This window comes from Apteryx rowi, unplaced genomic scaffold (genome assembly GCF_003343035.1).
Source record: "Apteryx rowi isolate R43461 unplaced genomic scaffold, aptRow1 scaffold_188, whole genome shotgun sequence".
NCBI lineage: Eukaryota > Metazoa > Chordata > Aves > Apterygiformes > Apterygidae > Apteryx > Apteryx rowi.
The window spans coordinates 391,802-418,645 of record NW_020448174.1 but is presented as its reverse complement, the minus strand read 5'-3'; the positions used below and the strand labels follow the sequence as shown (position 1 = coordinate 418,645).

At 37.4% G+C, this 26,844-nt stretch overlaps 2 protein-coding genes across 8 annotated transcripts in view; one reads left to right on the top strand and one right to left on the bottom strand.

The window, feature by feature from the left end:
• The window catches only part of BLNK (B cell linker), a 103,619-nt gene extending 91,292 nt beyond the window's left edge, over nucleotides 1–12,327 (top strand). For all 7 annotated transcript variants that reach the window (XM_026061940.1, XM_026061941.1, XM_026061939.1 and 4 more), the window contains 7 exons: nucleotides 251–293; nucleotides 1,056–1,134; nucleotides 1,587–1,618; nucleotides 4,712–4,791; nucleotides 8,430–8,513; nucleotides 9,589–9,744; nucleotides 11,068–12,327. In XM_026061940.1, coding sequence (XP_025917725.1) covers nucleotides 251–293; nucleotides 1,056–1,134; nucleotides 1,587–1,618; nucleotides 4,712–4,791; nucleotides 8,430–8,513; nucleotides 9,589–9,744; nucleotides 11,068–11,187 — 594 coding nt within the window. In that variant the 3' untranslated portion in view covers nucleotides 11,188–12,327. The remainder of the gene's footprint in view (nucleotides 1–250; nucleotides 294–1,055; nucleotides 1,135–1,586; nucleotides 1,619–4,711; nucleotides 4,792–8,429; nucleotides 8,514–9,588; nucleotides 9,745–11,067) is intronic.
• Nucleotides 12,328–17,500: 5,173 nt separating this feature from the next.
• Nucleotides 17,501–26,624, bottom strand: ZNF518A (zinc finger protein 518A). The gene is made up of 3 exons (XM_026061946.1): nucleotides 26,576–26,624; nucleotides 25,593–25,716; nucleotides 17,501–23,176 (listed from the first exon to the last, which is right to left on the bottom strand). The coding sequence occupies exon 3, from the start codon at nucleotides 23,058–23,060 to the stop codon at nucleotides 18,408–18,410; it is 4,653 nt and encodes a 1,550-aa protein (XP_025917731.1). The 5' UTR covers nucleotides 23,061–23,176; nucleotides 25,593–25,716; nucleotides 26,576–26,624; the 3' UTR covers nucleotides 17,501–18,407.
• Between the last annotated feature and the right edge of the window lie 220 nt (nucleotides 26,625–26,844).

The following is a 26,844-nucleotide window of genomic DNA, read 5'->3' as shown; positions in this document are numbered from 1 at the left end:
CTAGATTTTACTTTTGTCCATCTTGTTCACACATATAAACTGGGATTCCTTCCAAATCTATTTTGCAAAATCCAAAGCTTCGCGATCATACAACTAGAGGATAGTCACAGAATGGCCATGTCCCTATCTCCTAATCCCTCTGAGATGCTGTCAATTCTAAATGTAAACTGGTTAACAAAAACTATTAAAAATAATATTCTGTACAAATAATATGCCATTTAATATTTGATTTCCTTTTGTTGTATTGTAGAAACCAAGTTTACCATCCAGAGAGTCCTTAACTGTAAATGAAGGTAAATTATCTTCACTACTGTGGAAAAAGTTGACTTTCATCAGAACTTTCTCTTATTAAAAACATGAAACAAACAACATCACATTTAGTTTATTCTAGGTTTTTGAAAGGTTTTTGGTTTTAGCAGTACAGAACTGGCTCTGGCCAGCCATAGTTGCACTAAATATCATTGTTCTCTAAAAACAGCCACAGTAAAACTACTGAGGTTACTGGCAGGGTAACGTATGGCATAATGTACCAGCAATGTGCCATAAAGTGCTCAAAGAGGGGAAGGCGGAAGGGAGGGGAAGTGCAAGTGCATCATCTTGAATTCAGCGAGAACCACTGCACGCACAGCCGGCTCCTGGCCAGAGCCAGTCCCTCAGCCAGGCAGAAGACGCGGCTTGCTCGGCGCAAGGCAGCAGCTCCCCGAGGCAAACGCTCCACGGGAGCCACTGCCTAACACAAGAGCGAGAGGCAGCCAGGTGGCCGCAGCTCCTCCGGCTGAGTTTCCGCAGGCAGCCGGCCCCCCGGGTCTCATAGCTCCCCCCTCGGAAGGCACTGGCTCCCACTGAATTCCTGACGGCGTTCAGAGCACAGCTATTTGCCTACAAATTTGGTGGCATGCCACCAGTCAATAAAGAAAGCAGCGGGATGGCATGCTGCCATGTTTAAAAAAAAAAAAAAAACCACCTAAAATCCTTCAAGTACTGGGACTCTCATATTTGGGACAATATATTTCTGAAGAAATCTTGACTTTACAATTTGTTTCCCCAAATTACAGAGAAACCTACAGCAGCAGAACGACGGCGAGGTTCCAGCCAAGAGCTTCCTCTTCCACCCCTTCCAAGTGGTGCCCAAAAGTAAAATCCCTTTTCCTCTTCTTTTGAATAGTTCGGTGTACCAGCTCCTACTGCTCAGTCTGGACACAGGTGTGGGAGATTCAAAGGGGAGCAGTTTTCTCTGTAGCCTGCTGTTGTTTTTTAAGCCACATTTCTTGAAGCCTCACAGTAGCAAAAAATAAAACCTAGCAAATGTGTCCAAATACTATAACCAACATCAAAAAGCATGGGTGGATATGACCTCTAAGTAGGTGATGGAGAAGACTTAAGCCAGATGTTTAAATTCCTAATTGCCAGTACTAGTGGGAACTGATTTTTAAAAATACCTGTATCTGGTCCTTATCTCTCAGTGGGCAAAAGGGTTAGATGGAACATGTCCTACCCTTGCACACTTCCAAATACACAATTCTAATGTTTTCAAAACTAGGTAGATCTCCTCAGACATTTCTATAATSTCTTGATATTTATTTCAGGTCTTTGCTCCAAAAGCCCTCCACTCTGCCAAGTAAGTACAGTTCAGATTTTGAATTAAGATGTGATTAATCTGTAAATTCAAATTAATCTTTGAATTAAGATTATTTTCAGATGCCATGTGTATTCGTTAGTTTGGAATTGACATTTGTCTCTGTAATGCACACGAACAGGACATTAAATATCCAAGGGGCTATATAACATTTAGCTCAGCTAGTAAAATTAAGGGACTAGGCTAGAATTACTGTGTAAATCAATGGGAATTAGGTGCCTTGCTCCCGTTTATGACTACTAGAAATTTCTACGAAAGGCAGTTTGGCTCAATTTCCATCAAAATAAAGATTCCATACATTTTCCTTGCCACAGAAAAACTCCAAATATAATTTCTTCTGGGCTGTTGCAAGCTTCTTTTGCCTGGAAGCTAGATAGATTTTTTTATTGCACTCAATCATTTATTCTTTTTCTACGGGGAAAAAAATGGTATTTTTATAATGGCAAATGCTAAACCTCTTCTGTAAATAATACTTTCAAAGAGGCATTTAGAAAAGTTTCAGTTAATTAAAAACAAATCAAGTAATTTGTATATGAACTCACTTTCATAGAGAAGTGTAAATTAGATCTAATATTCCTCTAGTCTCTTCTTAGCAGATAGACATTTGTCTGACCTTCCTACCAGCCCTTTTCTGCATGCATTTCTGTCTGAATGTATCTTTTATAATGATGTACATGGGTGATGAGAATTGCACACAGCAGTCTGAATGTGGTCTAGCTTTTACTTTGTATACTGTTATTWGTACTTCCCTAAATTTCCTGGAAATATTTGCTTGATGTATGTTGCAATTACATCTCCTTTTACACTGTGGAATCATAATAATGGTTCATGTTCTTGTGATGGACTGATGCTCCTAAGCTTGTCTGCTCCTGTCACATGCAACTGATGTGCTTCAACTTGTAGCATAAATTCTTGCTAATCTCTTAAGTGTAACTACTGGAATATTAAATTTTGTGCTATTTCTATTACCCTCTTCTTTGAGGTCATCTAGTACTAAACGATGCTCTGATAAGCAAATTTCATTACCACACTCTCATTTTGTGCCAGGCCCCTAGCAACTTTATCACAGATGCAACTGGTCCCAATCTGCAATGTCCTTTCAGCACAACCTGCTGCCTCTTCCTTATCACCACACAAGTCTTGCACTAACATTCATTTTCTTCTTTAAAAGCACTAATTTCTCATATGGCATATTATCAAATGGTCTACCAAAGTCCACAGTGAGTAGAGTACCATATTCCCTTTTCACAGAAATTAGTTATTTTATGAAAAAGCTATAATGTTAGTCTGATTTGATCTATTTGGGTAAATGTCAGATTTTATCCTGCTTTTTTTTCCCCTTTACCTCCACATTTTAAAATATTCTTTCCTTCAAATTCTCTTCTAGGGCCTTGTGTTCTGTTGAGTCCGACAAAAAGGCCTGTAGTCGCTCAGGTCACTTTTTCCATTTTGTTAAATATAGCTATTATGTTTGGTATTCTTCAGTAATACAGTACCACCCTGGCTTGAAATTTATTTACAATAATTGCTACCAGCCCTGTAATTTCATGTGCCAGTTTTTCAGATTTCTGGGATAAAGATTATGTGGGCCTGCCAGTTCAAATGTACTAAGCTTCCATAGTTTTGCTTCCAATTTCCAGAACTCCTATTAATTTAGTACCTAGATTATCTTTAAACTCAATACAATTCTTACTGAAGACAGTCCCATTTTCTCTTTTCTTTTTTGCATGGCTAAGGAACCTCTTACTTATTTTCATTTCCTTTGTAAAGTCTAATTCAGCCTGACTTCTGGCAATTCTTTATTCATACAATGGAGTCATCAGCTACAGCTTTTGCAGCTGGTCAGTCAAAACTTGACAGGAAAACAAAATTCTTAATCTTTAATAGCCTTCTTCAGGGGATTATTCATTCACTGAGAGCTGGAACTGCTCCTTACAACTTTCACCCCACGCGCACACTTGGAATACAGCTTCCCGATAACTGCCTCTTTACTGTAAAGAAAATCTAAATCTACTTCACACAGAGCTCTTTGAGCTCTTCAGTCCAGCTGTATTCTCTAATTCTCTGAATCATTGCATAAACACTATCATATTCTTACTACTTTCTGAAACCAAAATCTAAATCAGAATTATATTAGTGACTATTTGGTAAAGCAGTCTGCAAAGTATCATATCCAGGAATAGSTGAGCACTAACAATACTAGTAGCATTTTTTTCCAATAAGTAAAATAAACAGGAAATATATCCTCCCATCCTGACAATTCTAACACTCAACTTTCTATTGTCATCTTCTCTTAATATTAGAGATTTCTCCACCTGTACCCAACTCTGACTGCAAGTGCCTACAGCAGACACCTATACTACCTTTGTCCAGGATTCTGTTTTACCAGAAAACCAATTATCTATATTTATTTCCCATATTTCTGTCACATCATTAGCATGCAACAGTACTCAACCATTTTCCTCTTAATTTCTGGATTTCTCACATTCTTCATCATCTGTGTTTCAACCATAATAGCTATTTTCTACTACGCTCTATTTTCACAAAATAGTATCACGTTTCCTACTATGTTCTGTTATTTTCAAACTTCACAGTCTTTCCTGCTAGTTCTGCCTCTCTATTTTGCTGCCTAGGCTTCTTGCATGCATGTGCAAACAATTCATTTGGATGAAATAAGTGAAAAATGATCTCTGAACTACATTAGTTTTGCTGACTCCCTCACCTATATGACTACCTCTCACATTAGATTGAGTACTTTTCACATTGTCTTCCTGATTTTTCTTTACTCATTGCTATATTCTGATTTGCTTAGAATTGTTTTTTCCTTGCATATTAAATATAGCTTTAGCTATTAACCGAGTTATTTCCAAACTGTTTCTCTATTTTTACATACAAGGATCCTCTTGTGAGCAGACAAGGCACTCACATAGGGTCCATACAAGTAGATCTCTTTCCTGAACGATACCACAGGTCAAGCATTTCCAGATCTTCCAAAATTCTCACAACAAACAATTTTGTATAACGAAACAAAATGTACTTTGAAAACTTATACATGTTGTTCTCTCTCTTTTCTAGAAGTGCCAGAAGCTGCAAACCGTTCTCTGGGTGCTTCCCCTCGCAGCAGTTTTTCATCAGTTTCAAGTACTGCAGACCAGGTATAACATTAGCTAAAGGCAATTCAAGTTACAGAAGTCTTCTAATCCTTTAGTTTACTTAAAGTAATATTTCCATTCCTAAGTCATACTCCTTTGCTGAGGCCGCACACATTCCATTTTCCCTTTATATAAGGACTTTGGCCCCATCTGCAGTGAAAATTTTATTTACGGCACAAATAACCTAAATGTTTTTCATCCAAAATGTTTAGAACACATAGCATAGGAGAGCTTCAACAAACTGTAGAAAAATGCTTAAACAGCATTATACCAAACCTTAGCACTCTACAAAACCTGAAAAGCTTCTTAGTTTAGTTAAGTTTCAGGTCTTCCCAGATCCCCAGTTCATAATACTCAGATATCATTTGATACAAGGAAACCTGTAGTTTAGTCTAGCCCTTGATACAGATGATTATTAAGACCTTTTAATTGCCTTTTTCCTTTTTCTAATTTATAGCTATACTTTTTTGCCTGCTAGGGTCCTGAAAAAAAAATTTTGCACCAGGCAGATACAATGAGCCATCTGCAGCTATAGCATTAGCCTGCACTGATGAGATGTGCTAAGAAATTCCAGAAATTTATAGGAGAAAAAGGAAGAAGCTCTGCTGAATAGCCCAACACAGCAGAATGCCGTTATGAACATTGCCCTGTTTAGAGTAGTTTGGGGTGTCAGCAAAGTTGTAGGGACTGAGAAGGAAGCCACTGCTGCCCCTCTCTGTGGACTCTGTGATGCTCCCCCTACACTGGTCTGCTCCTTTCTGCTCCCCTAAACAGACCTCTTCTCATTACAGTTAATACTAAGGTAGTTTTATGACCTTTTTTTTTTTTTCTGTTTTGTTCCAACATCAAGCATTAAGATTATTCATCTGAGCAAACACAAAGCTATTTTCATTTTTCATACTATACTCCTTACTTTCCTTTTGGATGAAGGGAGACCACAAAATGCAGGAAGCCRTCCTTATTAGCCTAGTAGTCACAAACAAGGTAAAAATAGTTCTGTTGAGTGCAAAACAAAGGCTCTACTGTGCAGAGCCAGTAACACTAAATGTTCTAAAACCTGCCATGACAAAGATAATACAACAGTGAGGAACACAAAGGACTCAAAGTTCTGGAACAATTTTAACAGTATGTCACACTGGATATTATTATAAAAATCACTTTCAAATAAACAACCCAGTAGACACTAAAATAAATGGCTTGTAACAATTATATTTACAGCTTTTATGCAACACCCACAGGCAAAACCAGAGCCTTAAAACATCCATTTTGTTAAAAAACGAAAATTAACTGTTGAAGTTGGTGTTATTTCCCACCAATTATGATGTACAGCAGTACTACCATTTGCTGTACTACACAAGTGCTCCCAGACCTGTTTCATGCCACTGTAGGTCCATTACCTGTTTGGCTCCCATCCAAACACTGGCAGCAGCTCTCTGCTCCCAGAGTATGCCCCACAGATAGTGCTGGGAAGAAAGAAGGGTTTGGGGCAGTCAATTCCTTCTTGTTCAGTTGAATGCATGCATTCCCACAGTGGCTGAGCACCTTGCATACTTGCAATTCCTCTCATCCTGTGCTTTTCCAATTAATAGTGCAACTGGAGAGAAACACTGAAGGACTCTAGGGGTAAAGTTACATGATATGGCTTGAGCCAATCCAAGAATTTCATGCCCACAAAAAGGAGGCTCTGCTCTTTCCTCACTGCCTCCCCACTCCAAGCCATGTGCTACTGTGGTGGTCTTCTAAGCCTGCGGTGAGATGAGCCAACTCATTAAACTGACAGTAAACCAACCTGGCAGTCAAACGCAAAACAAGAAAAACAAAAAAAGTAACATGCTTTTCCGCAATTATCAAAGCAAACTATCTCATCCTGGGGTCAGAGGAGCGACGGAACGAGCATAAGGGAGAGGCCGAGACCTTCCCTTTTTGGCCACCATGAGCCAGCTAGACTAGCTCAGCCATAATATACAACTTCATCTTTAATCTGTTTTGTACAAAGGTGACAGACTGGTTTCATAAACCTTCTGTAAAAAGGAATTTTATCATAAGTTTTCTATTACAGAGTTGGAGCAAACCATTCAAATGAGCAGGAAGGCCAGTACCCAGAAGTACTCATTAGGAAACACTATCAGCACTATTTCTAAAGCCCCTCCGTTCACTGGGGTTAGCTTTTGCATTACCCTCCTCACCAGGAGCTCACTTTCTATGATTGCTGTTTTTATAAACTATTAGTTCTAGCTATTGGAGCCTGATAATGCACAGGTTTCATGTTGTTTCTAGTCCCTCATTCCTGTCCTTCCCTTACAGTCTTACGGAGTGTCTTTTCTTCTGTACCTCTCTAATTTCACCCTCCACACCCTACCCCTAAACTCCGCTCCTGTTCCCAAATGTACCCCCAAAAAATCATCTTACTACCCAGTTTTCTACCACATCCTATTATACCCGAATCATAATCTCTTACCACACTCACTCCCAACTGCCATCACCTCCTCCCATCTCTTTATCTTTACACTTCTTATGCTACTAGAACTTTTATCTTCTAAAACAGGATCCACCTATCTTTGGGTTGCCAGTCTTCCTAATTTGTATCTTTATCCAACCCTATGTCCCCATGACGAAGTCCTTTGTCCAGTGCTTTTGCCTGGAAGAACAGCTCCTGGACAAGTCCAGTCACTGTACAGAGCCTTGCCAAGCATGCAATAAACGGAGAGAAGGGTAATCTTGGTGAGGTGTTGACAGGGGCATGCCACACAAATAAGGTACCCAAGAGGTATGTTATAAAATATCAGCCCCTCTGCATTCTGTCACAGATGTAATCTTTGTCCATGGTATCCATGGTAAACATGAGGCAGCTTATGCCTTTTAGTCAGGAACACTGTTTTAAATGTGAAGATATATTCAGACTCATTCCAACAAGAGAACCTCAACTGAATCCAAATCTCATACGTCTCAAGTGAAAGTACTGAGTGCTGAACTGCTGAGTAAGTAGATGGAAGGTATTAATGCTTCCTGTGTTTTGTGGGACACCATCCATTTATCCTCATTTAATAACAACAAAGAGAGCCAAAGACGCACTTAGCCTACCTCCATACTATCCAGATGGAGGCAATCCTGGTCATGTTCACAAATAGCATTAAGCATATGGAAAATTTCCTTCACAAAACCTTACGTACCTAACAAATCTGGACATTTTATGAGCTAGGCCACAGCTGAGCAGCATTTAAATTGTTAATGTCAAACTACTCCTCAACATTTCCTGAAAGCCCTCCTGAAATTCTACTGGAATAGCCTTCTGCTTTAAAAATGCCAAACTGCCCTCCAGCTGTACCTGAAGACTTTCCTCAGGGTATTTTTCTTCTCTCATATATCAGCCTTCTATTATACATCCATTACCCCTGTTCTGACACAGTAGTTTTTCTCTGAACTGCCTCTAGCCAATGAAAACCATGAGCTCCTGCCAAAGGCTTGTCTGAATTCTGTGTTTCCTGAAGTGTTCTGTATTTGAGTTCTTCAGTCATCATTATTCAGTAGTAACTCCCCTATAGCCCAAGTTCTTTTTTATTATTATTATTATTTTATGAGTGCTGTTTGACAGTAATATCCAATGATGTCACACAAGTAACACTTTCTCTTTCTCTCTCTAGGATGCTGGTGTTCATAGTAAAGCATGGTATGCTGCTACCTGTGATCGAAAAACAGCAGAAGATGCATTGTACCGATCAAATAAGGTATATCAAACTTTTAAAGAATATCATCTGTTTTAGGAAATTTTTCAAATAAAAAAAATGGAAAGACAGCTAGATATATTCTAAGAATGTGAGCTGTATGCTGAACAGGTCAGAATACTATCCCATGCAGATGCTGTCAAACAAGAAATTACTGTGGTGAAACTCTTAACTTCTATGCTTTCCTTCCCAAGACAATCAAAGTTGTATCATCAGTGGAACTCAGAGCAAAGATCAGTGCACTGGAGAGAAAGCTGAGAGTCTAGGAAGATCTGATAGTTCATATGCATTCTCTAAAATGAAAGGCAAAGTCCCGCGGCTTTTAAATGACCTCCATCCCAAATATTAACCACCAGCGTCCAATGGTTCATGTAAAAACAGTTACTATTTAGAAAGGCCGATGTTACTACACATTTTGAAACAGCAACAGTATGCATTTAGCTATTTGGAGAATTTAAGTGCTTGCCTAAACTATTTTGTCTGTCTACATGAAACTAATGTCACAAAAGGGAATAGTCACATGTAGCGCTGCATCCTCAGCATGAGGTACATTTCCACTCTTGAGACCTCTCTTCTGTATCACTCCACAGAGCAGGAGAGAGGGGCAGAGCCCTGAGGTTATCATCAGCATAGGCTACTGCTAGCTAGTGAGCACTGGGCTACRTTGTCAGTGACACTAGGTGATGATCATGATCAGGGCACTTTTTACAGCTCTGCAGAAACTATTTCTACCTCTCACTGCTTTCTTGCCTACCTATTGCTACTGACAGTAACTTAATTTACTAATCATCTGTGGACCCCAACAGAGTGCTGACACTGCATGTTTATTTCTTCTTCCTTTCTCTGGCTGAGAGAGAACAGGCAGAAGCAGCAGCAAAGGTGGCTCTTAAAGGACGCGTTTGTAAGCTAATCTTGGACAGCAGGAATACATGCTACTTCCCATCTCCTGCTATGAAGTTTCCCTAATGGGAGAAAAGGGTTTAATGCTAATACAGATACAAACATGAAGCTAAAAACAGACTAAGCTGTTGGAAAAAATAAATTGAATACACTCATTTATTTTCTTTTCCTTCTTTAGGATGGATCTTTCCTAATAAGAAAGAGTTCTGGACAGGATTCAAGGCAACCATACACACTGGTTGTGTTTTATAACAGAAGAGTATACAACATCCCTATACGATTTATTGAATCAACACGACAATATGCACTGGGCAGAGAAAAAAATGGTGAAGAGGTGAGAGGGTGGTTTTTCCACATTTACTTTTTTCAGTTACATAGCTTTATAAGCAAGGATTAAGGTATTTTGCACTATGACCAAAAGGATTCTTTATGCATCAAGATAAAAATATACCCTATATGATAACTGATTTACCAGACAAATTAAACCAGTGTAACATCAGCTACTGCACGTTGTAACTAATTAAAACCACAGATCTAGTTTAAAACATACTCATATAACCATTTTGAGCAGTTATGAGGATCAGAACTGCAATTACTAGATAAATTCTCCAGTCATTTCTAGTCCTCTGTTCACCTTTTACCTGGGCTCCAATTAAGTTTCTTGGAAAACTGTAAAGGAAGAACAAGGAAGAATAGCTACATGCCAATAACTTTCCAAAAAAAAAAAATCATCACTGCTCCCTCTCTCAAACCCCTATCAAAAAAGAATGAGTGTACTTTTAATCCTATTTTCACATAAAGAAAATGTTACACTCTAGTTCCAGAGTGTAAAAATCACTGCTTGGCTATTATATCACACAGATAATTATTCTGAGAGCTGCACAGAGATTTGGAATCCAAATACCAATAAAAATTGGGTTTTATCACTGCATAGAGTAGGCTTTTCAGGGAAGTGAAAGGCTTTCCTGAGCCTAATTATCTGCCTCCCAGGCAACATTTTGAGGCTACAGAACAAATAATAGCCTGGAGCTCATCTGGCCCTCAACAAAGGGTCAAAAATGACCTCAGGGAAGAAGTGAAAGATACAGTCCCATATATGTATTTGGCTGAAAACCAAAAGGAAAAGCAACAGACCTTGCAGATTCAGGGTATTAATTCACATTGACAAAGGGATTAAAATTGCATGGCTGAAACAATTATCATTGCTAGCTGTCTGTACCATCTTACTCCCAGAGATCACCAGTCCTCTATCAGGTGGCTGAACCACAAATCAAGCAGATCCAAAACTGCCAGAGTTTGCAGCTTGGTATATTAAAGTAAGCTGAAAGTGGTGTCAGTTTAATATGMCAGGTTATAAATTGTATGGTTCAGTTTGTGCAGGCAGCAACCACAAAGGGAAAGGAGCATGAGATGAGACAGCTAGTGGCAGTAATCTCTTCCACTGCCCAAATTTAATCTGTGATTAGAATCAGGACTAAATACAGGACTAGTGCTCTTACTAAAAGGCAGAGCATCTCACTTGATAATGAGAGTCTCAGTTCCACCATCTTCAGTGGTGGGAGAACCAAAGAGAAAAAGATAATACAGTAATTACTGTCAATGTTAGAGCATTAAAGGAAGCTAACACTACTAATTCATTTTTGTTTTCTCTATCCAGCGCTTTGACAGTGTTGCTGAAATAGTAGAGAATCATCAGCGCACATCCCTCGTTCTAATTGACAGCCAAAACAACACAAAAGACTCAACAAAACTGAAACATATTGTAAGAGTTTCATAATCAAACTGAACTGCTGAGAACAAGATTTTCTTAATCACTTCCTGCAACATCCCAAAATTTGTGGATCAGGTATTAAAGAAGATTATCCAAAGTGATGGAGAATATTCTTTAAGAACATCCACTGAATAGTAAGAGACGCAGTTCATAAAGTTCAACCCCGTGTCATTTTATCAGAAAAACATTCAGATTTAACAGAAGAAGCCAAAGCAGACATAGTCTTATCTGTGGTTTGCATCTATGACAACATGGGTATTCAAAGTCACGTCAACAACAACTGCATACTGCAGCCTGGTTCCTTGACTGCTATTTAAAGATAGAGTTCCTGTAGGACATTCTCACTTTAAAAGTGAGAAGACTCAGTGACCTACTCATTCCACTTGTTAAATTTACCACACATCACAGCTTTCAGAAATTTCCTTGTAAAGTGCACAGCTCCAGAAGTTAGAGCAACTAAACCTAAGGTACCACTGTGTACAAGCTGAAAGTAGGACTGTACTTCATGTGATTAGTGGCAATAAAGCTGCCTGAATTTTTGAGATTAATGAACACGCATTGTCCTTTTCCTCAGCTTTACTCTCGGTGCTTCATTAATATTTTTGTTTGTATTTTCAACGTGCAAATAAAATTAAAAATATTGTAAAGTCAGTAATGTATGGAAGTATTACTGGCTGACACTTGTTAGCATCTTTCCAACAAGAAAGGGTCAATTCACTATCTCTGATTTGTTTTTAATGTATACATTTGTGTAAGCTCATTCACAAATTCTGTTGTTATGAAACCTATCATTTTTTACATCTCTAGCATACACATTTGGCTTAATAATTCTTAAAATCTGCTGTCCTCAAATTATTACTATTGAAGGCCTGAGCAAATTGCTTCATTGTTAAACTAACTCAATTCTTGCAGAATCAGTTTTAACAGACAAAAAATAACTTTTTGTAAACCTGTTCTATCACATTAGTTTACTTATTCTATTACTGTGAACAAACTCTGTCATGTCCACAAAGGATAAAGATTCAAAAAAGGTTTGGGGCAAGCGGTGAAAATTTAATTGATGCTGTATAAACAGTTTAAATGGAGGGAATCTCAGCTGGTAAAACCTAAAGACAAATGCAGTACAATAAAGCACAATTCTCTAAATTTTAGATTTACGCTTTATAATCTTTGTACATCAATTGCACCAATGAAAAACTCCTTAGGAACTGTTGTTAATTAGTTCAAAAGGTGTTTTATTTCACTAGATTTGAAAACTCATCAATCAAGGTTTTTTCCAAAACTGACACTCTATATACATCTGCTCTGTTCTTTTTGTTCTAGATCAGGCAGTATTCTCTAGGATTGTCAGTAAAGCATTTAAACTGGGCTCAAACTTGGGCCCAGATCTGTAAGGTTGATAGAGGTCTCAGCAAGTCACCTGTAGCTGTATTCTGCAACTACTTTCTTGTGATTTTGAGCAATTACTTCTAAAAATAATGCAACTGTTTTCTAGAATTAACTGCTTACTAATAGAAGAAAGATGTTCAGCACATAGCTGTCTACCTTGCTAGGCCTGTTTCTTTCCTGTGCAATACAGGTTAATACTTATTCCATATGTGAAGCAAATGAGATACTGTCAGGTAAGGAAATATGTACATACAGACTTTACACAAACCTTATTATATACTATTTACAGTACTGCATAAATTCTGTGTTTAATATGTTATTCAATTAGTATTAATTAGTGTTATACTATTACTATGCTTAGTACTAGTGTAAGCTTTAGATCATAAAGACTGCAAAGTCAAGGCCTCAAAATTAACAAAAGGCAAAGTTACTGCTGCATCTACAAGCCTGATTTACTCCTTCATGTGTATTCTCATATCTTTTAATTAAATCAAACATCTCTTCAGAAGGTTACCATTTCAAGCAATACTCACAACAGACAATATTCCATGAATAAGCTGCCACTTCATACTTAGCTTTCTTCCCATTCACATACAGTCCTTGCCTTACTCGCTCATATGCTCCACAGCATTTAACCTTTGTTCTTAAAACAACTGTTTGTTTCTGGTTGGTCTTTATATGATGCTCCTCACAAAAGTATCATCTAGGTTCTTCATATATATTTTCTCTGAAGTAAAGATATGGTATCACTGTCATTCTACAACTGGGGAGAAAAAGGCATGGAAAAGTGAAACTCAAGTGTAGCTGTGGGCTTCCATTTGCTAGACTAAGTACCAGATTTTTCAAAGTAATGAGCAATACTGAGCACTTCATATACTCAGAGCACTGCAGCCACTGACCTTCAGCTCTAAGCATTCAGCACTCGCACTACGTTATTTCATGGCTGATCTACAAATACCATAATATGCTCCAGATAACCATTCATCCCAAAACTCTTTTCCTTTTACCAGTTCTCTGCCCTATTACACGGGTACTTTACAATTTCATCAACAAAATGAGGCAAGGATTTAACAGGCAATACCTTCTTCCACAAAACAATCCATTCATCCTGAGATGAGAACATCCTAGGCACAAAATGAGGCCTCATGCAAAAAACCACAACAGTATGCACTCACGCATTTCATATGCTCATGGTGTTGTACGGGAAGCAAAATAGTTACTTTGCTTCCACTACCCAATTAGTTTTATAACTGATTGGGGCAGCCTGCAGTGTAGACATATTCTGAAACAAGATCTAAGCTGGAAAGAAGAAAGTTTTGTGTGGGAGGAGCAAAAGATCTACATTTTCCAAGAACCTCAGATATACTAGTACTGAGGCTGGGGCATGTTATGTTAAAAATACTGGCCATATTGATTCAACAGCCAATACTGAATCTAAGGAATGGTAACTTGATGAAATACTGTACCTGAAACTTTCTTACAACTGCTACAGTGCCAGCATCTGCCACTAGTTAAAGCTGTGAAGTGTTCTCACCAGGTAGCAGGTATTTTAGTCTGATCTCTGACAGATCAACACCTCTCCCCCTATATTGCTTTGTTATTATTATATACATTTATGGTCTGGAAAACTGTTATTAACTGAAGACCTAAAAAGACAAAGGAAAGAGTAAAATAAATTATAGAACTAAAAATCTGGCTTTAAAATGAAGTTAGAACAATTTTTTTTCTTGTTTGAGAATTCAGGGCAAACTAGCACACTTACTAGGGTACATAAGGGATGAAGTCTTTTCTGCCTACCTGATACAGAAATGAGAGTACAATGAGTATTGCAAATTATTCCTGTCAATGTTGTTCCATGAAAGGAGTAAGAACGTGCATTCTCAAAAATTTGAGTGTTCAGGCATGCAAGTTAGTTACAAAACTACATTCTTCCTTCAGTCTAAATCACCAGCAGCAGGCAGAGATTCTTATGAAATGTTGTAAAAAAAAGTCTCACATGACAACAGCCCTGGAACAAATGTTAAACACAAGTTTTTTGTTAAAATGTTGGAATTATTGAAGTAGAAAAAATGAGTTACTGATGTTATAAAGAATACACAATGGGCTAGATTTTAGGCCTCCTTTAAGGCCACTTTACATAGTCAGAAACACACAAACACTGTACAAATAAGGACTAGGCCACATCCATGTTTACATGTTTTTCTCATAAGAAGAACATTTGTTGACCCTGCTCTTACACCTATTTTTATGTCCCAAAACACAATAGCCAAGTTAGAGTTTTATCTTGCTATCTGCACAATATTACAAGCTATCTTAAAATATTACATTTGCAAAGTCAAACAATCAAAAATCAAATGGTTTTCAAATCGAGAAAACTGTGCAACCTTAATTTGTCACATCAGCAATATCTATTACAATACAGGCATTAAATATATGATCATTTACTGTTTTTCCATATAGATTTATATAATTCATTTAGTTCAGAAGTGATACTTTGGGGATAAATCATAGTTGTGTAATGACAGACTGTTGTTTGTAGGGTGCCTTGCCCGCTTGCTGGAGAAGCTGAGAAAGGTGTAAAGAAACATTGCAGGAGTCTGCCTGTAGAAAGGTAGCCTCATACAGTTAAGGCAGTTGAACATTTTATTCAAGAACTGTGTATCATCCCTGCACTCCCTGCACCATTTACACATCCGCTGTGATGCTGGTCAGTTTGTTTAAGCCTAACTTTCTACTGATGATCTGTAACTGTGATCTTTAATACCTCATTTAATGGAAGTCTGACCTGCGATTCCTTGGAATGTGATCTACAGCAGTGCCAAACTCTTAAGACTTCAAATGAAGCATTATACAAAAGCTCATAATAAAAAAAGAAATCTATACTCAGAACAATACTTGAGCAATGTGCATTAAATAATACAGGAACATAGTTAAGAGTGGGGAAACAAAATATTAAATCACTGCTCATTAGTGAGCAACAGTTCTCTGTACTGAATGAGAGATGTCCATGGATAAAGTAACACATGACAATGAATTAAGATCATATAAAGCAACCTTATTTCAACATTTCCTGATTTTACAGTGTTCTTCACAGTATTGTATAAGGCTCCCAAATTCATAGGAAAACAAACTGGTGAAAAAAAAAAGAAATGACAGTATGTTGACACCCTCATGATTCATCAATACAGAGAAAACCCTCTAACTCCACAGCAAGACTTCTACCTCAGTGTTAAGTAACTGGTAACAAAAATCTGTCATCCTTGGTAAACCAGCACCAAGTAGGTAAGTTTTAGCAACAAACTTCACAGATATTTCTGCCAGAAACGGCAACTGCAGTGTCTGGGATTCAGGGGTTCAATTTCTGGATTTATAGGAGAGCAAGCCAAGGTAGCCAACAGATCTTTTCAACCCAAAAAGCTTAATGCTTCTTCATAATGCCTTTTCTAACAAACTTCCTCATCACTACACTAGTCTTCTTCAAAGTTCCTGTCAGAACTCATGTCACAGTTCAAGCACACTTTGTAGCACAAAATGAGCCAATTTTGATATATAAAGCACTCCAACTGCATAGTAATTCAACCCAAACTATGCTGTCTTGACTGGCTCAGGTAAGTAAACTGACTCCTATATGTAGCTCTCTAGCTACAGAGCTGGCATGCATCTCCCTGCCCATGGTCACATTAAGAAAAAAAGCATATCTAAGTACCAAAGGTTTTTTTTTAATCATTTTCATTGTAACCTTTTTTTTAAATGTAACATGAATCTAATTCTGTTCCCAGTGACATCCCTAAGGGACTTCTAGTTACTTCACTGACAGCAGGTCAAGCTCCACTTTCACATTATGGAAACAGTCACAGAGAACTACCATTGGACTTGCATACAATCTAAAATCTCAGTGATTTAAATGCCCCAGCCTTTTCCAAGTCCAGTACTCAATCTTGACAATTTTTTTCCATCAATACTTTTGGAAGCTGACTTACACACCTAAGATGTAATCTTCCAGTACTTCGGCAAAACTCTGTGACGACACCTATGCTGTTGCGTAGCACAGCATTCGGCTGCAAACCCAGAACACCCACTGCCAACTCTATTTGCCTGCAGAACATGTGTAAAGCTGGCTTTGGAAACACCTTGCCCGCATTCTTCACCAAGGGAAAATTTAGAGTGCACTGGGTAGATATGAGCACCTTTCCTGGCAAGCTTACTTGACCAGTGTAGATGGATCCCAGCACTCTTCGCAACCTCAAGATCTCCCATCTGACCTTGCAGTGATGATATCCATAAAAAAGTTATTCAAGCTCTTCCTTGAACATGTCCCATGAGCTTCATGAAGGACGACACCATCAGCTACAAGGGAAGACGTGAACTGTACACTGCCTCACCTCTCAATCAAACTGCATGTAAGGGCTAATATGGACACCAAGTGCCATACGCTAAGGGCACTCCCACTGAAGGCTCACTCCAGCTTCTGGATTCATTAAGAATCTGGAGGACAAAGACTCCATCATCACTATGGATCAGATAAGGACCTTTGTTCACATACCCTCATATGAACATTAAGCAAAGTGAAGCTCATTCTCCTTCGCTGCTTATCCTTACAATAACAAATAGGAAGCAAGCAGGCTCCTGGGAGTATTACCCTACTGGCCATTAAAATGAGGGAGGAATAACTGAAGCCTGGGTTTTGCCAAATGCCAAATACCCTAAAAGCAGTTCATCTGAGTATGCAACAGTAGAAACTACTATGTAGTCATTGTGAGGACACATTACTTTCACCTGTAAAAAAATTATTATCCAGCTACGGGCCTGAAATGTTGCTTTACACTTCATTATATGCTGCCCCTCTTACAGGGTTTGTGCCAGACATAGTATAAAACAAAACAGAAATATTTTCTATAAATGCTCATAGTCATATTCTGTAAACACAAGTTATATCAAATTTAATAGTGACAGAGTCAATACAGATTAGGAATGTTCACCATTCTTAAACACCATATACATTATGAATATATATACTGTATATTTTCAACTGATTCCATCCTCAGGCTCACTGTATTAAACACAATCGTAACATGTTTTATTAATTTATATGAAAAATACTTCACTAAGAAAGTAGACAAACTGCACAGAAATAGTACAAGTGTCATGTGCATAGCAGTATAGCTTAAAGCATTCACATATGGCTTTGTTTAAATGAAACTATTGGGGAAATGGCCCTATTTGGACCTATGGTTACACAGTTGACATAATGTAAACTGCTTCACATCTTTTAGGCACTTGCTAACAATAGTGTTCAATCCCTGAAAAATAAAATCAAGAGCTAACAAGTGAAAAAAAATCCCAGGATAACAGCTGTGTGTAGTTGAAAAAAAATTTAAAAATTGGTTTTAGTAGTGCATGCACAGAACTGAAAAATAAGGGGGAGGGGGATAACTTCTGTGCAAAAATTATACCAAATAACTGAAAAGTATAAAAATATTTACATGTTTAGGTTTCTTAAATATGTACAGAACAAAAGCCCTGAAGACTCATTCCATAGAATAAAAATATAGGACATGATAGTAGTAACAAAAAATAATATATATTTTTATGGAATTGTATTTTCAATTAGTTACAAGTTATCTAAACCACAAAGCTCCTTGATGTATCTCAAAGCTTGATGCCAACAGAGAATCTGTTCCTCCTTTTAAAATATAACCATCTTGCACTATATTTAAATTTCAGTTACAATACTGAAATACAAAACAAAATGACTTGCGTATCATAATTCAACTAGATTCTCTTTTTAAAAGGTGTACTGCATGGTATTTAAAATTTATTTTCTTCACTGGTCATCATTACATTAATGAATTCCAATCTCGAGTAGCCTCCATCAGATGCCTCTGTCCATGTCCTACCCAATTATCCTGATTGTCAAATATTCTACCGCAAAACCAGCAGCTAAACTTAGCTTTCAAGGTGTTATCAGAGGTAGTTTTCACAATCTGATAATTGTTTTTGCTAGTCTTTTTCAGTGTCAATTTTAACACAAATCTTTCTTTTACAGGGCTAATAGGTTTTATTGTCCTGTGCCTCTTTTGAGAAAGATCATCAGTAGTTAGGTCCAAAGGATTGCAGAAAGCTGGCTCCAGAAGAGCTTCAATAGTTCTTTTTGACAATGAAACCTTAAGAACATGTCCTTTAAATTTAGCAATGGTYTTCATTACATTTACAACTTCTGGAACATCAGCATCAGGATGGTTAAGTACAACAACTGGTTGATTTCTCCGAGGGCATTTCACAAGCTGTTTAGAATTAAAAGGAAGTAGTTTCAAAGTCCTCACAGTTTCTTTTGATGCCCTTGGTTTATAAGGGCCACCTGATTCACTAACAACTCCAGTTTGATTCTTTTCCTTACACTTTCTGTGCAATGTTACTTTCTTTCTTGGAGGTTCTGAGTAATTATCCTTTCTTTTTCGTTTGAAATTCTTGTTTCTTTGCAAAACCACAGTTTCTGAATTTTTAGGCCCAGTTCGTTTTAAACGAGGTTTTACTTTTGTAATTCTGTTTCTGGTGCTCCATGTGGACTTCTGACTACCAAAGCTATTCCTATTGTTAGCTGTTATTACTTGCGTACTCTTGGCAGAAGCTTTTTGCAACCGTGTCCCTGCAGGTTTGGCAGAATGTACAGGTTCTACAGGACGAATACAACATGCTGGATTAGAGCTTGCCACAGAGGCATTTGCTGGCATTAACCTACCTGGTAAGATTAAGGCATCACTAGAAGTAAGATTAGCTTGTTTCTGTGCTAGTGCAGGAGTAAGGGACTGCATGTTGTCCAACTGTAGTGAGGGCACTGAGCTGCCTACTGACCGATTTGCAGCAGCCAGTGACTCCGAAGTAGAAGTCTTAATTTTCACCAAAAGCTTTTGTTGCATGGCTCCAGTTTTCTTTGGTTGACAATTTTGATAATAAGCATTATCCTGAAAAACACTATGTTTATGTACTACAGGCTTGTTTGGTGTCATACATTTCAGAAAAACTGCCTGCTGTCCATCAGGCAAAAGCGCATAAACATGTTGTTTCTGTTGAACTTCCTGTTCTTTTACTGACTCCAAGGAACGAAAGACAGCATCCTGATGCTCTGTTAACACTTTCACAGAAGAAATTCCTTTCATAGATGACTCGGACGAGTTTGGAATTACAAGAGGTCCTTTGAATGGCATGCTATTCGATGAGTCGTTTGCTGTACTACAYGCTCTCCTACTACCGGAACTTCTTATACTTCTAAAACTGTCATTTCTCACATCCRTTTTTGAAGCTGGTATGGTTATTTTACCATATTCTCTAGATGCAACTCTTCCTAAAACCTGAGAACTATCACTAGGGACATTTGCAACTGTTCCAATTGCCCCACTAAAAGTCAAAATCATTCCAGGTCCTTTATTTAAAACAAAAGATGCGGGTACACCTTTAGTCAAATGACCATCCGATGAACTGSTGGATGGAAGAGATTTTCCTGAAACAACCTGTAGTCCGGGCTGGTTAGCAAGGTGCAAAGGTACAAAAAATCCTGATGGTGGGGACTGAACTAGAAGGGTTTTCTTCTGTTCTTGATGAACTGGTGAAAAGCTACTAGGATTTTGGGTCGTAGACCACATTTTATCTTTTATTAACTGCTGCGTCACGATTGCATCTGCATGGGTTTTAAGCAACGTACCAGCACCTGCAGTTCTGGATAATTTATCCACTCCCTGTGAATCAAATGATGCTCTGGGTATCTTTCTTTCTTTCCCACAATGTATACCTTCATTTGTGCTACATCTTGAGTTCAACTCTCTCTTATACAAATGAAAGCCTACATTAGCTGGAGGCCTCTGAAACCCACATGCAGTTGCTGAGCTCTTTAAATGCATAAAGGTTTTATTTCCTGTCTCATGACTGGAGAGCAACTTGTCAGAACACAGTTTTACACAGTTATTTGACTTGCTATGGGATTCTTGCTGAGTAGTTGCTTTCACTTTTAACACATCTTGCAATAACTGGTTTATTTCAGGTGACAAATAATTAGCTGCCTGTTCACTCTGTAATGAGAAAACTGACGTGATTTTAGGCATTAAGGCTGAGTTAACACAATCAGAGGCATTTTCTTGAAATTTCTCCGCTACATTCTCAAAGCCTTGATTTATGTTAGTGTCCAAATACTGCTGGCCACTACTATGCTGGTCTTCCATAAAACACTCTCTGTYAATAACACATTTAGATTGGCTTTTAGAAGATATACAATTATTCTTAGTGTTTATGTGTCCATAAGTTTTATTAATATTTGACTGAGGTGACACAATTTTTTCTGGTTTTAAGCCTTTCACTGACTCTGAAAATGAAGAYGCAGATTCACCTCTCCTACTGTTTTGAAAAGAAAGTGTTTTGCTGGATATAAATTCTTTAGTTTTGTCATCTGTTGACATCCAAATGCTACACTGGTTATCTGAAGTGTCCATTTTAGAATAATTATGGAAAGAAAGCAACCCTTCATTAGAAGAATCAACTGAAGGCGAATAATACAGATTATTAGTTCCATTACTATTGTTCAGGCCACCATTTTGTATTTTCAATTCAGGRAAGAAGGGCATTTTCATAGGGTCATAATGAAGCGTATTTGTAATAGTAGGTGGTAATACCTGAGGATGACTTGGAGGACTATAGCTCCCCCATGAGATATTACTTCGAGTTCCAACTTTTGTCACCTCATCACATGGAGGCACAGTTGAGCCCAACTTCATTTGCAAATGATTTGAACTTTTTTCCACAGCTACATTAGAAGGTGCTACAGTTTGGGAAATGCTTCTACCATACAATAAGGAGTTATTTTGTTTTTCCACTTTTGTTTTTCCTGAATGAGGAGCAGAAAAAGAAAATGGAGTAGAGGTTAATGGGTGAACAGAATTGTTCTTCAAGGTTGTCTGATCAGTCATATGTGATATAGCACCTGAAGACAAGCTACAGGGATCAGCAGTCTGTAGCAAAGATGTAGAGCCATCTTTAACTGGATCAGCTTTCTGACCCAACAAATGTGAGTTTTGCTTACTGGTAGGTAATAATTTTATAACAATATGTTGCTTTCCATCTACCATTTTAAATCCCATAAATTTAGCACTGTAATTTGCTGGAACAGATATTTTATTGTTTTTGACCATCAATACCGTGGGCCCATGAACAGCATTCTTCAGTAATCCCAGGCCATAACTTGTTCCATCATCTGCTTTATTGTACTGTGCAGTAGTAGACAACATTCCACCTGTGAAGTTATGCTTTTCAGTATATAAAAGTTCATCTTTTTCTTCATTTGTTTCCACATCTCTTACAAACTGGTTCAGCTCCTCAGGTTTCAGGTGGATTTTATTCATACTTCTTAATATTTGTGAATTTTTTTCTTCCGTATTGTCACTTCCACTGCTTATTTTTTTGCGTCTCCACAGTGCTTTCTTTGATGTTCCTGTTTTATACCTTCTTAACACGAGCTTTAATCCTGCTGAAGTCTTTACTATTCTTTTCTCGCATTTATCCTTTTCCAGTTTTTCTTTTGCATACAGRTGGTCTCTGTGCAAAGCTATAATGTGTTTTAAAAGATAATCTTTCCGTGGTGTGCTGTAACTGCAGTATTGACAACCAAAAGGAAACGTACCAGTATGGACAAGAAGATGTTTCTGGAACTCCTCTTTTGTAAAGCTTATGTGATGGCATTTTCCACATTTATATGGAACCTCATTATGCCTGTGAATGTGCTGAACAAACGTGCCCACATCCTGGGTAGAAAACCCACATTTTTCACATTGAAAGTGACCATTTACACAATGCTTTGCTGTGAAGTGTTTTGTCAAATCCAACAGAGTGTACATATGCTCATCATTACAGAGCTCACATTTTACTAAAGTGCTGCGATGGGTGCGTCTATGCTGTTTAAATGACTGAAAGTCATTAGCTGAGAAGTTACACATTTCACAAGGATACAAAGGCAACTCGCCATAGTGTAACAGCTGAAAATGTTTCTGTAGATCATTTGGGCTGTATCGAACATTATCCTTGCACTTTGTACAAGTGAAATTAAGTATCTTTGCTGTCGTTTTCAACCCTTCCTCAAATTGCACTTCTGGTTTATTTTGCAAGTGACTTCCCTCTGAACAATTGGGATTGCTTCCGTTTATTTTCTCTAGATTTAAAGACTTCCTTGCAGTTTGCTGTTTACACTGAAATAGTTTTCTAAATCTATCAACTTCATGTTTCATTAATACTTCATTTGGAATGTTCACCYTGGGCAAATCAATTTTCACATTTTTCAGTTCATAAGAGAGACTGACATCTACAATTGTTGGTTGAGGCATCATACTCAAAGTATCATTCACCTGTGCTTTTTCCAAAGTAGGATCCATAGAAAGTTTCTTTGCAGCATTGCAGTTTAACAAATTAATTTGCTTTTTATCACAAAAAATCTGTTCCTTCTCAGACGGCATGATTTTAAGTATTCCTTCTCTTTTTTTAATGAATTCTTGAGATTAGTCTTAGTTCCTGCAGCAAACTACTGTGCTGAATTATCCTCAGGGTTCTAGAACTTCCCCATTTTATTCTCCTGAAATTAGAGAACAAACATAGCAAATATTATTTTTAAAGATAATGCAATTAGAACACTCACTACAATTCATCAGTGAACACACGACAATCTTTGAAGTCATTGCTATAATACCATTTGAGAGAAAAAAGCATGAGGCAAAAAAGAGGCACTGTATTATAACTTTATTTTTTAAAAAACAAAATATTTATAAAGTGGGGAAAAAAAGCTTTAAGGGACATCTACTGAAAAAGAGGAAAACATTTTGATACTTCATGCCATCAACCTTTGTCCCACTATGACACACTGTAAGCATCAGAACTTTTAAGATTTTCTCTTTTAAACGAAGTTAGCACTTACTCAGGATCTGATAAACCCAGGTTTTCATGCAAATATAAACTCAATACCTCCTCTGTGACATGGATCATTAATTGTGCCTAGCTGAAGTACTAAAAACAAGTCAAATTCAACTTTTTTTTTTTTTTAACTAATAAAGGCTGTTACTCTCATAGTAGCTAACTATTGCCCTTAAAAAGAAAAAAAAAAAAATCCTGAACAAAAAGATTTCCTTCACTAACGGAGAAATGACCTTTATCAACACACACACACACACACACAAAAAGGCCAAACCAGCTCATTCACAATGAATGCTTCACGACGCCACCTTTAGTATCACATAAAGGAAGTGTAATAGTAGAAAGTAGCCAATAGATAGAAGTTTAATTTTGTTTCTCACCATATGTTCCTGCGTATAGGTCAATCTTTTTCAGAACATGAGTATGACTACCAACAGTACTTCTCTATGGATTAAAAGGCTCAAACTGGTATGGTCAGTATCATTCTCTTTCTACAGACTTAATGTCAGCTATTCTATAGCAGGCTGCACCGACAATTTATGCTGAAGTCTACGCTCAAACAACACTCCCACATGTCAGCATAAATCAGCAGAAATGGAATAGCACAGAAAATCATTTCCATTTCAAAAAGTGAAACTGAAAAGGAACAAGAAGCTGTACTCCACTCACTCTTTCCTAGTATATAGTATTTTTTACTAAATATTCTTTCCATAGTGGAAGAGCCATAGCGTCAYTTTCTTCTTTAGTAGCAGAAGTTAGTAAAGCATTGGCTGAAATCTGATCAGCAGTTCTCGCTCCCCTATTCCCTTACCCACTCTGAAGAAATGCAGACTTGGAAGTCATTAGATCATCCTATTTATTAACATTTAAACTGAAAGAATGATCACATCCTCTCCTCACAGCRTTGAGGCACAAGAGCTGCAAGCCATTATAAGCATGACCACTAAGGTCTTCCAAACATTTTCCCATAATCCTGTGAGATGGGAGTATCAAGTATTAAACATGTAAACACCCAACAGAAAAAAAGAAAAAAAAAAAGGAGACTGAAATATTTTCAAGGCCATGTTTACGCATCCCAGTAGCAAGAAAAGCAAAACACATTTTTTAGTATATGTTTTATTGTATTCCTTAGAAAAAGATATTAGCAATTCTACGCAATTCTTGAAAATAAGCAAAACATCTCTACCTTTTATACAGACTTCATTATCAATTATAATTCAATTAAYTGCGCTCTTCAATTATGAGACCTCAAACGTTTCAACTACACATTTGATATTCAAAACAAACAAGTATAAGAAACCACATCACACTGGGAGTCTCTCAAAATTACAATGAAACACTTTATGCTCTTTTTTTTTCTTTTTTAATTGAACAACAATACATTTCCTGTCTTCCACACTGGAGATTAATACATGTGATATTACTCTACTTTTAGCCCTAAGAAAARAACAATTCATATATATTACACTCCATTTGCACCAAAAAAATACTGTATCATAATGCCTTCTCCTGCCAGTGACAAATCCCTTGAGGTTGAACAGGAGCAAGCTAAACTCCAACATAAAGAATAAGTGACCAAAATATGACTTGGGAGTGTTGACTGAAGAACTTTTTTTAAATACAGAGATGCCACACATGAAGCTTACAGGTTGCATCATATAATACATCATCCCAATAATAGCAGCTTGTTGTTCAAATTAAAAGGGAATACTGTCAGATACTGAAACCTGAAATACTTACACAACTTACACTATAAAAACCAAAAGTGAATGCAGCATGCTGCAGAGAACAAACCTCAAGCTTTTAATGCGGGGCTGATGTGGTCCTCAGTTGGGCATCCTTTCATTAATTAGATAAAACATAAATATGTTCTGCAAAGTGTCTCAGCTGGACATACCCAAACTGTTTTGAGATCTTTAACTGATTAACCACAAAATAATAACAAAGTTTAATGGTAATTTGGATAGCATGCAACTATCTACAAACACCATCAACATAATAAATAAAACTATTAACTAGTATTATTAAAAAAATCCCAGGGATCTTTAAGTTTACTTTATCAAAGAAGAAGTCAAACTTACTCATTAAGAATAGACTAGACTTCAATTCTTCAACAGCCTTTTTAACATTTTTCCACTCACACAGAAGAGGTAAATATGTAAAACTTGGAAAAGGCCACAGTCAGGAGGAATACTGAAAAAAGGTCTGGAAACAAAAGGACAGATATTTTAAAAGGTATAAATAAAAGCATGACTGAAATCCTTCAATCTTATATTGTATCCATTTTTAAAACAGTGGAGAAGAAAAAATTGTAAATATGTACTACTTTCTCTCGCATCAGAGAACACCATTGAATACAATACAAATTCTAAATTTATGAGTGGGATTAACAGATTGCAATCAAACTCCTCCTAACCATTTTTTTTTTTTTAAATCTTCACTTTGCGAGTACTTCACAGGCATTCTTAACAGTGGTAAGTATAAAGGCTTAATAACTGTTAAAAAGAAGACAGAAAGCAGTAATTGGTACCTCAGTCCATCAAATTTTAACTTGAACCAAACAGAAGCTTGTCTTTGGAACAAAACAAAAAACAAGCCACAAAAATACTTCTTAAGCAATAATTGTAAAAAAAAAAAAAAGGAATAAATGTATCAAAGATAATTGTAATTTTCCAGAAAGTTTTGCAAAACTGAAGGGGAAAAAATGGTACATTCACAATATTTGAAACAAGTAAGTAGACTGTAAAACASATATCATGAATACAAACCCTGAAAATATATAAGCACGCACTAAAGTTAACTCACACCAAAAAAAAAAAGTGCAAGTGTAAATCATTTCTGTGCCTTATTTTTTTCATCCCGGGGTGCTCCAATACGTTTTGTCAAAAAAAAAAGGGGGGGGGCACATGGAGGAAAAAAGTTTCAGTTACATAGTTTAAGCTAGTGAGAGACACTCCTAAGTTTGGTACTTTTTTTAGTTTTTCCATTTAGAACAAAAAAATAAAAGTTCAAAATACATTTCCAGGCAGCTAGTATTTTCAACATTTCCGCAAAATCTGCTTACGCTCACTTAAACTTTACAGCATAAACATTGTTTTCCATCCTTGGTCCAATCCTGTACGTGCCTGCAAATTTTAGGCAGTGCCTCCATCTCCACAGAAACACGGACACACGCAGGAAGTTACAGGACTGGCTCCTCAGGAACTCAGAGCTGGATTTTTCTGACGTTCAGATACGATCTCTCCGACACGGCAAAACGTTTATTTCGCGAAAACGGCCGCCAGAGCGTCCCTCGGGCGGGCGAGGGCCAACGCCGCGGCACGGCGCACCCGC